Below are 12,791 nucleotides of genomic sequence, written 5' to 3'. Positions count from 1 at the left end.
GATGTCTCTGAGCAGATGCTGTAGGCAAAAGGAAAAGAGAAAAGGTGAGAGCTGAAGGGCAAAGGCTGAGAGTCTTAGGTCTCTTCAATGAAGCGAAGCAATACAAGTAGGCTGCCTCGCTCTCCCCGAGAGCCTGTAGGAGCATCTCCCTGCCCCCAACAAGACTCCTATTCTTTGGCCTGAGGCTGCCCTAGGAGCCTGGGGTTGACTGCTCTGATGCCAACTGTCCTCCTTTCAAAGCCTACACCACTCTGAGTCAGCCTAGTGGAAATTTAGGGGAGCTTGGTCTTACCACATGCACCCGGGTATGCACTGGGAAGAAAGCAGCGTCGAAGGGTAGGGATCTGTGGAACAAGTTGCTACAGATACTGACGGGGGGCCCGTGGGGAAGGCTGTCCTCGGTGCCTCAGCATCCTCAGTATAACTGAGTGCTTGTTTGGAGGTTCTAGCAGGGGAGAGTAGCCACTGTAAACCCTTGACCGAAGACCAGTTTGTCTCTATTCAGGGAAGGCGGACCTCTTCGACCCAGCACACAGCTTCGGGAGGGATGCACCTGGAGCCGTGAGGGAGGTAGGGGACACCCACCTAGCCAGCCGGATCAGCCAAACCAACCCTGGTGATCGATGGGGTGACAGATGTCGCAGCCAGATCGCCCGCCCATCCCTCAGTATAACTTTTTTTTTTTTTAAATTTTTTTTTTCTCTTTGGGTCACACCTGGCTCTGCACAGGGGTTACTCCTGGCTCTGCACTCAGGAATTACCCCTGGCGGTGCTCGGGGGACCATATGGGATGCTGGGATTCGAACTTGGGTCGGCCGTGTGCAAGGCAAACGCCCTCCCCGCTGTGCTATCGCTCCAGCCCCCCTCAGTATAACTTTGGATGGAACCTAGGGACTCTGGCTTCTGCTAACCTAAAGCCCTATTCCCTCGGAGGAAGTCTCCCAGCCCTGCAAGCCCAGAGGAGGCAGGCATCGGGGCGGTCTCCACCTCAGAGTTCCGTTCCCGTGGCATCCGGGGGAACGATGACGCAGCTGGAAATTGCTAGTCACTTGCCCGCGCTATTCCCACACGGCCAGTTCCATCTGGCCTTGGCTTGACTAACTAGAACCCGGGTTCCCTTCTGCCCAATGGCCAGGGCGCTGCTGTCTGAGGCGCTACCCTCTCCCCTCCCCCCGCGTTACGGCGGGTACTCAGGTGCCCTGAGGCCGCCCAGGACGAGGCCATGGCTGTTCTGGTCCCTGACCGTGCCGTCTCACAGCCAACATGGCCGTGCCGGGGGCATGGGCGTCGCCCACGAGTCACTTTCCTTTTCCCTCGCTTTCAGGACTAGCATGCTTCTCTCCTAGTCTTCATCCCGGTCCATCCGGCCCCTTCCCACCCATCCCCCCCAGGGGCATTTCCCGGGGCAGTTGCCCGCGCCCACCCACCAATGAAAGCAGGGGAATAAACTTTCTAAACTTCTCCGCAGCCTCCAGGAGGCCGGTTCCCACCTGAAGTCCACGTCTTTCTGGGAATCCCCAATCGGGCTCGGATGGTCACCGACCAACCCGCGGACATCCACTGAGTGTGGCCGAGCGTTGTCGCGGGGAGGCGCCGTCTGACACGAAGGCCGGCGGAAGTCGGGTGGCTTTGGGTTGCATCACATGGCACACACGTCATATCCGAATTGCATGTGCAGAGCCTCGGAGGCTGAAGTCGGGGCCGGGTGTAGTTAGGCGCCCCCTGCGTTTGTGGGTACCTATTCCATCAACCCCTCAGATCACCTCGGGACTGGTTGGCGGTACACAGGGGTCACTCCCTGGGGGGGATTTACTTAGATGGCATTCTTGTATTCTCTCTGGGTTGATGATAGCAGCAGGACTCTGCAATCTTCTGGCCGGAAAGAGTGGACCCTCACACCTAATTGATCTTCTTTCTGTTTGCGGGGAACCACACCCAGCCATTTCTCAGGGCTTATAACTGGTTGGTTCTGTGCTCTGGGATCAATCCTGGCAGGGATTGGGGAAACGTGTATGGTTATGGTGCTACGGATTGAACCTGGGTATGCCACGTGCAATGAAAGCATCCTACCTGCTGCACTATTTATCATTTTGGTCCCTGCACAGAAATTCTCCATCCAGAAAATTTTAGACCACTCCCCTTGGACCAATGCATATATTTCTCCAAGAATCCAGGGCAATTATCAGAGCATGCCAGTTCTGGATTAACTTTACCTGGGGTCTCCAAGGGTGCACTCAAGGGCTGGGTTCTGTGGGCCTTGGGCAATAGTATAGCTGGTAGTGCATTTGCCTTGCACTCTGCCAACCGTTTTTTTTTTTTTCCTTCTTCTTTTGGGTCAGACCCGGCAATGCTCAGGGGCTACTCCTGACTCTTCATTCAGGGTTCACTCCGGGTGGTGCTCAGGGGACCTTACGGGATGCAGAGGATCAAAGTGGGTCAGCCACATGCAAGGCAAACGCCTTACCCACTATACTGTCACTTCAGCCCTGCCAACCCAGTTCTATCCCAGGCATCCATTATGGTCCCCCAGCACAGCCAGGAGTAATTCCTGAGTGCAGATCCAGGAGTAACCCTTGAGCATCGCCTGGTATAGCCCATGAATCAAAACAGACCAAAAAAAGAAGTATTTTTTTCCTTTAGAAATTAGACAAAGCAAATTTTACTAAATAGGAGAGAGAAAATGAGAAATAGTTAGGGTAATTATAATCCAAACAAAATATTGAAAATTCTGAGACTTTTGAATAACTATGGCAATTAAAAAATTAAATATTAAAAATACTGAGATGAACAGTTTTCTAAGAATTTTTTTTTTCTTTTTGGGTCACACCCGATAATGCACAGGGATTACTCGTGGCTCTGCACTCAGGAATTACTCTTTGTGGTGCTCAGGGGACATATGAGATGCTGGGAATTGAACCTGGGTTGGTCACATGCAAGGCAAAAGCCCTACGTGCTGTGCTATCACTCTAGCCTCTAAGAAATTTTTCTTAACTAAAATTGATTTCAGTAGAAAGTTCAAACAGAACAATTTTCATAAAGGATTTAGAAAATTGTAGAAGGTTTTTTTTTCCCCAAAAAATACAGCAGGATTGAGTGGCAATTCATAAAGAAATTCTACCAAATAATAATGATGATGATAAAATAACATTACAGGGTGTGATGAATGTCTTTTATTATTTTTACAAAATAAGAATAACATTGATGGAAACACTTGATGAAAACCAAGAATTTTAAAAAAATGAAGTCTGGACAGGAGTTTCAAAGATACAGGGTACATGTGTTTATCTGAAGAATCCTCATGTCTGGTCCCTGATACCACTGGTTCCCCCAAGAAACCATTAGGCATGCCCCACCCCAAAAGGCATGTTAGCCAAAGGTGCATAGGATCATAGGATTTGGTGTTTGTTTTATTTTGGTTTTGGTTTTCTGGGCCCCACCTGGAGATGTCCAGTGGTGCTTGGGGAAATATATGGTATGATTGGTGAACCTAGTTTGGTTCTTTTCTTTTTTCTTTCTTTCTTTCTTTCTTTCTTTCTTTCTTTCTTTCTTTCTTTCTTTCTTTCTTTCTTTCTTTCTTTCTTTCTTTCTTCTTTCTTTCTTTCTTTCTTTCTTTCTTTCCTTCTTTCTTTCTTTCTTTCTTTCTTCTTTCTTTCTTTCTTTCTTTCTTTCTTTCTTTCTTTCTTTCTTTCTTTCTTTCTTTCTTTCTTTCTCTTCTATACATTCCATGATGTGAGGCTAATCTATGCTGCTTGGTAAAGAAGTTTCTATATGGTATAATAGGTGAACCTGGGTTCTTTCTCACCCTTTCTCCCTCCCTCCCTCCCTCCCTCCCTCCCTCCCTCCCTGTCTGTCTCTCCTTCCTTCCTTCCTTCCTTCCTTCCTTCCTTCCTTCCTTCCTTCCTTCCTTCCTTCCTTCCTTCCTTCCTTCCTTCCTTCCTTCCTTCCTTCCTTCCTTCCTTCCTTCCTTCCTTCCTTCCGCCATTCCATGTGTGCACCCTTTGAGCTAACAACCCTTGTCAACTAGCTTAACTATCACTCTCCAGTTTCCAGAAAGTAAATGGAAGGGCCTACTGACAAAGAGTCACAGTCATAAGTGGGGATCACAGGACGGCAGGGACTCACCATTGCACTGCTTATTTATTCTGGGGCAGATGATTTGCTCAGAAGTCATGCAGTGTTGGGCTGGAGAGATACTACAGATGTTTAGGCACTTAGGCTGCCTTATCCTGTTTCTATCAGAAGCAGTGAATGTGGTCCCCTGAGAACAGTCAAAATTAAACCCTGAACAAAAATGTGTGTGGCACTTGAAATCTAATGTTAAATAAAATTTGATCTAATATTAGTTTTAAAATGGGTGTGGCCCAAAAATAAAGGAAAGGAAAGGAAAGGAAAGGACAGGACAGGAAAGGAAAGGAAAGGAAAGGAAAGGAAAGGAAAGGAAAGGAAAGGAAAGGAAAGGAAAGGAAAGGAAAGGAAAGGAAAGGAAAGGAAAGGAAAGGAAAGGAGGGAGGGACGGAGGAAGGGAGGGAGGGAGGGAGGGAGGAGGGAGGGGAGGGAGGGAGGGAGGAGGAAGGGAAAAGGGAAGGGAGGAAGGTAAAAGGGAGGGAAGGAGGGAGGGAGGGAGGGAGGAGGAAGGAAGGAAGGAAGGAAGGGAGGGAGGAGGAAGGGAAAAGGGAAAGAAAGGAAAAGGGAAGGAGGGAAGGAAGGAAGGAAGGAAGGAAGGAAGGAAGGAAGGAAGGAAGGAAGGAAGGAAGGAAGGAAGGAAGGAAGGAAGGAAGGAAGGAAGGAAGGAAGGAAGGAAGGAAGAAGGGAAGGAAGAAGGGATGGTGGCAGGGAGGAAGGCAGGTGAGGGGAGGGAGGAAGGAAGGAAGGAAGGAAATACAAAGAAGACAAAGGAAAAAGAAACATGGGAAATAAGTTTTGTCATCTTGTGTTGCTACTAGAGAAAGGGCTCTCTGTAACCAGTTGCAATCCCTCAACTTCCTTCTGAGTCACAGAGAGGAACTCCAGAGAGCAGTGCTTCAGACTATACTTACCAGGGCCTACGAGAACGAAAGTAGGGGTGAGACTCTGGAGGGCCCCGCACTTTTTGTGGGTAGGAGTGCACTCCAACCTTACCTAAGTTCCAGGCTAAAACGGAAACTTTTCACTCCCTAATTCTGCCCACCTAAGACCAAGGCATACGCTTCCCTGAGGCAATATATGACAGAATTCAAGGAAAAACATTTCCAGTCACTCCTTTTTGGAGGGCCCAGGACTGAGTCGAGGGCTGGGGCTCTGTGTAGTAGCAGCGTCTGTGTGCAGTGGGCAGCTCCCTGTGACCTCACTGAGTCCTTTTTGCTTCTCTTCAGGCCTGGGATTCCTCCCTCTGCTGGTCTGCACCTGCTCAAGCAGCCTGTCTTTAGCTTTATATGTTTTATATTAATTTAGTTTTATATGGTCCTCTCTTTAGTTTTATATTTTACTATAATTATCACCAATCGTAGAATAACTTTGGGAATAGGTAGCACCAAATTAATTTTTAATTCAACTCCATTGTACTTATTACAGCACTATGTGAACTGTGCATATATTGGTCATGTCTGGTCAATTTAACAGGGAACTATACCGTGTCAGTAGCTCTGCACATACCCTGTGTAAATTGTTTCCACTGTGGACATGACCTTTACTTACTTCAGTTAGTATCCATGGCAGCATGGACCACCAAACACAACTGAAATATATCTGCTCTCATGTAAGGGAAGGTGGAAGCCATCGGTCGGTTGAGCTGAGGATAAATCTGGAGTTTTTGAGGACCTTACACTTAGCCCTTTATTTTTAATTTTGGGCACTGTGGTTTACAAACTCTTATTAGTAGGGCTCCATACATGACCTATTCTAGCACCCATGTGTCCCATTTTCCCAGGGTTCGTCCCCCACCCTCCTCACCCCTGTGGTAAGCTTTCTACTGAAGACAAATTCTCGGTTTCTGTTGCTCCTACACATTTCTTATTCCCCAATTCTCTCTTTCTGACTGCCTTGCTTTCACACCAGCCCTTTACTTTCAGTCACAAAGATGATTAGGTCTCAGAGAATTCCTGACCCACTCCCTGTCCTTGTAACTGCACACCCACTTCTGCTTCGCATGGGCAATATTTGTCCTTTGTTAACTACCCTGAATCATGGACCAATCCCAGTATTTCCACAGTGACCTCATTCTTGGAAGAAATAGCCTTTTTCTATTTAGCAGCACAGAGCCATGAGTAGCCACCAAAAATTGCCACACATGGCCCACCACCCCCTCCCCCCCCCCGCCAAAAAGAAAAAGGAAAAAAAATAGCTTTCTTCAGCAGGAACCAAGAGAGCCTGTAGTTGACACTTGGCCACTCCCACAGATAAGAAGAAACTCCCCACTAAAATAGTTTTAATAAAAAACCTACTTGTAGACTGTGGTCACCTGCACCAGGACAAATGTTCTGGAAACCCCCTATCCCTGCCTTATGGTTTTCTTTCATTTTACCCATAACTCCAAAATACCATTTTTTTTGGGGGGGAATGAAGCTGGTATTTGGTCACACACAGCTGTGCACTCATGGCTGTGTATTCAGGGGACCATATGCGGTGCCAGAAATCCATCCAGGGGCTGCGTACAAGGCACACCTTAATCCCTGTGCTATGTCTCCACTTCATGGAAGTTTTAATTGAGGCATCATAGTTAATACTACTGAGGTCACTGTTTTATGCCTGTATTGCTGCTACACCAATCCCTTCTACCAGTGGTTCAAGGTCCGAGATCCTTCCACCATTGCTCTGCAGTCACGTCCCCCTCGGATCCCTCTTAGCTTTATAAAGGAACTTTTGAGAAATAAACAAGCCAGTGTGTCAAAGGGCTTATTTATTACATAACTGTCCATTCTTGGATAAGCTGCGTATATAAACATACATACATACAGGCATTTATCATTTAACCTTAAACAAGCAAAACAGGAATAGCCATTGCACCATTTTCTCTTCCTTTTCCCCCATGTCTTGTTCCCAAATACTCCTGAATTCTTTCACATCAACAAGATAAAAACGAATTCACTAGTTTGTGTTATAAGGTTTCAGGTCCCACAACAAAATGGTCCCACAATTTGCTTACAAAACACTATTACTTTTAAATCTCAAACACAGCATACAGGATAAACCACTCCCCACACACGGAGAAAATAAATCCCAAACACCAAACACCAAAGATAGAAACACAAATTTGCTGACTTCAACCCCCCCGCCCCCCCGCCCTGTAACCTTCTACTAAGGAGAACATGAAGTTCTCTTTTTAATAACCAAGTGGGCGTGCCTCAGACTTTTTTACGAGTGGCACAAGCCAGGGCCTTGGCACGCTGGCAGGCTACAGCAGCAATCTGAGCCTTGGCTTTAGCCCTGGCTGTGGCCCTCTCTGCCTCATCTTTCAGTGCCTCCTCATACCAGACCGTAAGTGTACTAGGATCTGTTTTCTGGACCTTGGCCACATATTCTAACACTTTCATCTTACTGGTTTCCACATATGCTCTGGGACCCCACAGAAACTCATAACGAGGAGGCTCAGAATTTGGGATCTGGCGGTACTTTAGGTAATTTTTCTCCACCAGATATTTGTTGATTAGCTTTCTGGGCTCACCAAAGAAGAAATGCTTCCTCCCTCTGTATAAGCCTAACATATTTAGTACTTCCCAGATTTGCTCCTCGGTGGCAGAGTTGCCGTTGATGAAGATCACACCCAGGATTGCTAACAGCAAGCCGGTCTTGGGTAAACTTCTTCCACCACCTTGATCATAGCTGAGATCCAATTTGTTGATGAGCATATAGATATGCTTGTTGGGCTCCATTTCCCTCAGGTCAAGGCCAAAGACCAGCTCCAGGTGCTCTGCAGCTCTATCGAGGATTTCAACGAAGTGGTTTCTGAATGCTTGGATGGTATTTCTCAGAATTTCTGACTTGCTAATAGGTTCTTTCAGTTGATACTTGTACAGCAGGTAATATACCGTCAGAACCACCTTCTCATCTAGAGTGCTTCTGTAGGTGTACTCGGTGTACAGCAAATGACGGGAGGATACTGGATACTCCCTGGAGTAGTTGGCACCTGCATATCTCATGTACCCAGTAGCAGGAGGGATTTGCTGAAGATCCTGTGAATTGCAACATCACCCGTTAGCACATGAGTTTGGGGGGGGGGGGAAATCCCTTGAAATGAGAGAGGAAGAGAAGTGGAACTCTTCTACTCCCATGGAGGTTGGAACACCTACCAGCAGTGCAAGCTGTTCCTCAGTCTGGCGACGTTTCTCACGGGCATGCAGCTTACTCTTCTGGCCCCGAGGCATGATGACTCTGGACAGATGCAGCAAGCCAGTCACCTGCAGAAAGATAAGAGAGGGAATGCCCTCCCACAGGGAGAAGCCACCTTAGGTACAGATGGCCACCCTCTGTGGGTTTTCTATAACTCTCAGGAGTGTGAGGGAGTAAGAGGTGAGTGCATCACACCTGGCTGTCCTTTAGGGTTTATTCCTGGCTGGTGTTTAGGGATTACTCCTTGTGGTGCACCCAGGATCATTGCAGGTAGTACCAGGGATTGAACTGAAACTGCCCCTTGCAAGGCAAGTGTGTTAATCCCTGTACAGTCTCTTCAGTCCCTCAACATGTTTTCTTCTGTGCAGTACTCAAGGAACTGATTTCCCCTTTGATGTTACGTGGGGGTGGGGGAAGCACCTGACTCAGAACTTATTCCTGGTTCTGTACTTAGAGATCACTCCTGGTGGGGCTTTGGGGACCAGATGGGGTGCCAGGAATTGAGCCCAGGTTGGATGCGGGAAAGGCAAGCATCCTACCTTCTGAAATGTATCTCCAGTCACTAGTAGTACGGTTCTTGAAAATCTTATCAAAATACCTAGAATGCATCTTAGGCTACTAGTCTTTGGCTCTTTCTGCATAATGGGGTGCTAGTTGTGAAAGGTCTAGGCTCTGTTGCATCCCCCTCTGTTTGGGTAAGTGGTATTTCTTTCAGCTCCTTTTCATCATAAACCTGTCTACCTCTGGTATCCCCTTATTACTTTTATGCTCTTGAAAATGCATATATACATTTCTGTAATCCCACTAATGGCCAACACCCAAGCTCCCTGAAGAGAGCGACACAGAGTCTCTTGACCACACACCTGGCTGTCTTCCCTGGGGCCCCTCGTAGGGGATGGGCTCCAGCTTCCCTCCCCACCCAGACCAGAGATCCCGTGGCCAAAGACCTCCAGAGCCTAGCCACAGCCATGCTCAAGGCCCCTCTCCACACGTTTGGACGAGCCTCACACATGAAGGTACTGGCAGAGGAACCCAGGTGTGTGGGACCCAGGACTGAGACCTCCAAGCCTGCTCCGATCAGGACTGGGCCTCTTCCGCCCAGATTTCCCATTTTCCAGTAGCTAGGTGGTCACACCCAGGGACTGCTCCCAGTGCCATGTAATCCCATCAACGGCCAACACCCAGAGACTTAAAACCAAGCTCCCAGAAGCGTGCAGCCGCAAAACGGCCATGCAACATCTTATAGCTTACTTCTCCTTCTGGGAGAAACTGGTAAGCTACCAAGAGTGTCCTGCCCGCATGGGAGAGCCTCGCAAACTCCCCATGGTGTATTCCTATGCCAAAAACAGTAATAATGTTGGGTCTCATTCCCCTGACCCTGAAAGAGCCTCCAATGCGGCATCGTTGGGAAAGACAAGTAAGAGAAGCTTCTAAAATCTCAGGGCTAGGACGAATGGAGACGTTACTGAGACCGCTTGAGAAATTCAACGATCAACGGGATGATGATGATATGTATACATATACACATTTCATTACAAACATATGTATGTGTATGTATGTGTATATATATGTATACATATGTGTATATAAAATTTCAGGGTCACTGCTTGTGGTGCTCAGGGCTTACTCCTGACTGTGCACTCAGGAATCACTCCTGGAGGGTTTCTGAGTACTGTATGAGGTTCCAAGTATTGGCTCTAGGTTGGGTGCATACAAGACAAGCATCTTACTCACTGTATTATCTTTTTGGCCCCAGTTTTTATGTTCTTAAGTTAAATTATATCATCTTCTTGAATTCCAGAGGAGAAACTGAAAGGTAATTTATTCAAAGTCCTGGCATTATCTCCCAGTAGGAACTGAAGGCATTTCCTCTAATGACGAAAAGCAGTAGATCTGTGCCTCACTCCACCACATATACACACACCTCTCAAGTCATTCACTTCAAAAAATTAAAGAGGGTCACACATGGTGATGCTTGGTGGTTACTGTGCTCATGACTGAAGGATCACCCCTACCCATACTTCACTCCCACTTTCCTCCCACCCCATCTCATTCCCCACCCCCACTCCATCTTCTCCATCTTCTCAACCTCCTTTGGGGACCATACAGTGCTAGGGACTGAACTTGGGCTTCCGGACAAGCAAAGGACTCACATATGGGGCTGAGATTCTCGGCAGCCCAGCCATTCTCTGGGTTGTGATGCAGGGGCAGAATTTAGGAAATCTGGCACCCTGCCCCACTGGTTTCCGCCCACCCATGGGTTGAGAATATTGTGGGGACTCTGAAAAACTCTCAGGGTAATTCCCTCAAACCTCAATCAGGGAACTCATTAAATCCTCCAGAAATGGGGACTCCTCCCCGATCCCGTCAACCTCCTCTCGCTGCCAACCAGTTCTGGATTTTTCCGGACTCAGGCCAGAAATCCAGACTGCACAGTACCTGATCTTTCCATTTCTAACAGAGTAATTCAGAGGATGCTCTTATCAGAACCCCTCCTACCCTAACTCCCCAGCTGAGCAGCAGGACAGCCTCTCCCAGCCACTTCTCTCTGGCTAGGGTCTTCCTTATGTAATCTCACTGCCTGACAAAGCCCAGCGTTGGCGGCTCTTCTAGCTAGGTACCATCCATCTCCTTTAGGCTATTTTTGTTTCTGCAAATTCCAGGAGACAGCTCACAAAATCTTTTGAATCGCGTTTATCCACCATACCTATAGGTTCCTCCCAGGGCTTGGATTCCATTACTAGTTTCTTCATATCTCACCCATGATCCTCAATTTCACAGTTAAAAGCCCTGGTACTGGGGTCCAGAAAGAGAGGACAGCGAATACGGCCCTTGCCTTGCACACTGTCTGCGGGTTTGATCCCCGGCATTCCACGTGGTCCCTTGGGCCCTCTAGGAGTCATCCCTGAGCACCAAATGAGAAGCCAGCCCTGATCACTGCTACATGTGGCACACAACACTTCCAAATTAATTATCATTATTATTATTTTGCTTTTTGGGTCACAAACAGTGATGCTCAGGGGTAACTCCTAGCTTTGCACTCAGGAATTACTCCTGCGGTGGTTGGGGGACTATATGGGATGCCGAGGGTCGAACGCGGGTTGGCCGTGTGCAGCGCAAACACCCTACCCACTGTGCTATTGCTCAGGTCCCTAAATTATTATTTTTTTGCTTCTTTGGGTCACACCCAGCAATGCTCAGGGGTTACTCCTGGCTCTGCACTCAGGAATTACTCCTGGCAGTGCTTGGGGGACCATATGTGATTCCGGAGATCGAACGTGGGTTGGCCATGTGTAACACAAATGCCCTACCCGCTGTACTATCGCTCTGTAGCCCCCAAATCATTTTTTTTTCCTTTTTGGGTCACATCCAATGATACACAGGGGGCCCTCCTGGCTCTGCACTCCGGAATTCCCCCTGGCGGTGCTCAGGGGACCATATGGGATACTGGGGATCGAACCCGGGTCGCCCCCGCGTGCAAGGCAAATGCCCTACCCACTGTGCTATCACTCCAGCCCCCCCCCCAAAATTAATTTTTAAAACTAAAAAATACCCTTGTATTGAGCCATGATTCAATACTATCACCTCCCCATGCCCGCTGGGTGGGGGCAGGGTGCAAAATAAAACACTCCCCATTGGAGAAACTCCGTGAAAACCTCCCCAAATTTACATAAGCAGCAGAATTCAGTCCCCCCCCTCTTATTTCTGCCCAAGCCTGCCCTTAAGTCTTACCTCAAACCTTCACCTTTGCGGCATTCACAAGATGTCCTCTCCGATGAGCGGACACTCCGGACCTTGCGGATCTTGCTCTCGAAACAGTTACAAACAGGAAGTCGGGGAGACCAGTTCCACCACGCCCGTTAGGTCAGGGGGGGATTGCCTTGGAGATGGCCAGAGTGGACAGTTGCGTGGAAATAGAAAACTTGACCATAATTCTTCTGTAGACTCCCGGCACACCTCGGATTTATTACTCTTCTGAACACAGGCTGAATATGCAGTATCTGTACTCAGCATTACTTCTGCCCTCCTCCGTCCCCCCTGCCTTTCAAAGTCCCCCAAACAGGCCCTGTTGCTAGGGAAGGGATGCCACGTGAACAAGACTTATTAGAATATTTCCCTACTAGATTTGGGGGATGGGGGGAAGGGGTTTGTGCTACGCCCATCACTCCTGCATGCACTTAGGGAACCGTATATGGTGCCGGGGATCAAACTGGGGTCACAAGTTAAGGCCAGCAGCATATCCCGGTACAATCTCTCCGGCCCCTTTAATCCCATTATAATCAAATCAAGGTTATAGCCATAAGAAAGAACACCACATACATTCGTCATTTTAATAGCACTATCCCAAATGCAGTGTTTGCCATATATCGTCACCACAGTGGGTCTGTTTCCGATGTCTGATAATCTTTTTTGTTTTTTTTTTTTGCTCTTGGGTCACACCAGGTGATGCACAGGGGGTTATTCCTTGTGCATGCACTCAGGAATTA

The 12,791-nt window shown here is 48.0% G+C and overlaps 1 protein-coding gene across 1 annotated transcript; it reads right to left on the bottom strand.

Annotated features, from left to right (window-relative positions):
- Window positions 1-7,319: 7,319 nt before the first annotated feature.
- LOC101547247 (melanoma-associated antigen B10-like) lies at window positions 7,320-8,339 on the bottom strand. The gene is made up of 2 exons (XM_004612462.2): window positions 8,265-8,339; window positions 7,320-8,147 (listed from the first exon to the last, which is right to left on the bottom strand). Exons 1-2 carry the CDS (start codon window positions 8,337-8,339, stop codon window positions 7,320-7,322), a joined length of 903 nt encoding a protein of 300 aa, XP_004612519.1.
- Window positions 8,340-12,791: the final 4,452 nt, after the last annotated feature.

This window comes from Sorex araneus, chromosome X (genome assembly GCF_027595985.1).
Source record: "Sorex araneus isolate mSorAra2 chromosome X, mSorAra2.pri, whole genome shotgun sequence".
Taxonomy (NCBI): Eukaryota; Metazoa; Chordata; class Mammalia; order Eulipotyphla; family Soricidae; genus Sorex; species Sorex araneus.
Note: the sequence above shows the minus strand (reverse complement) of the source record. Positions and strands in the feature narration are given on the sequence as shown.

Excerpts from the sequence above, each read along its gene's own strand:
- LOC101547247 (XM_004612462.2), bottom strand. The coding sequence starts at position 8,339 with ATGCCTCGGGGCCAGAAGAGTAAGCTGCATGCCCGTGAGAAACGTCGC. Across the intron at positions 8,148-8,264 it reads AGGAACAGCTTGCACTGCTG|GATCTTCAGCAAATCCCTCC; the intron begins GTAGGTGTTCCA and ends TGCAATTCACAG.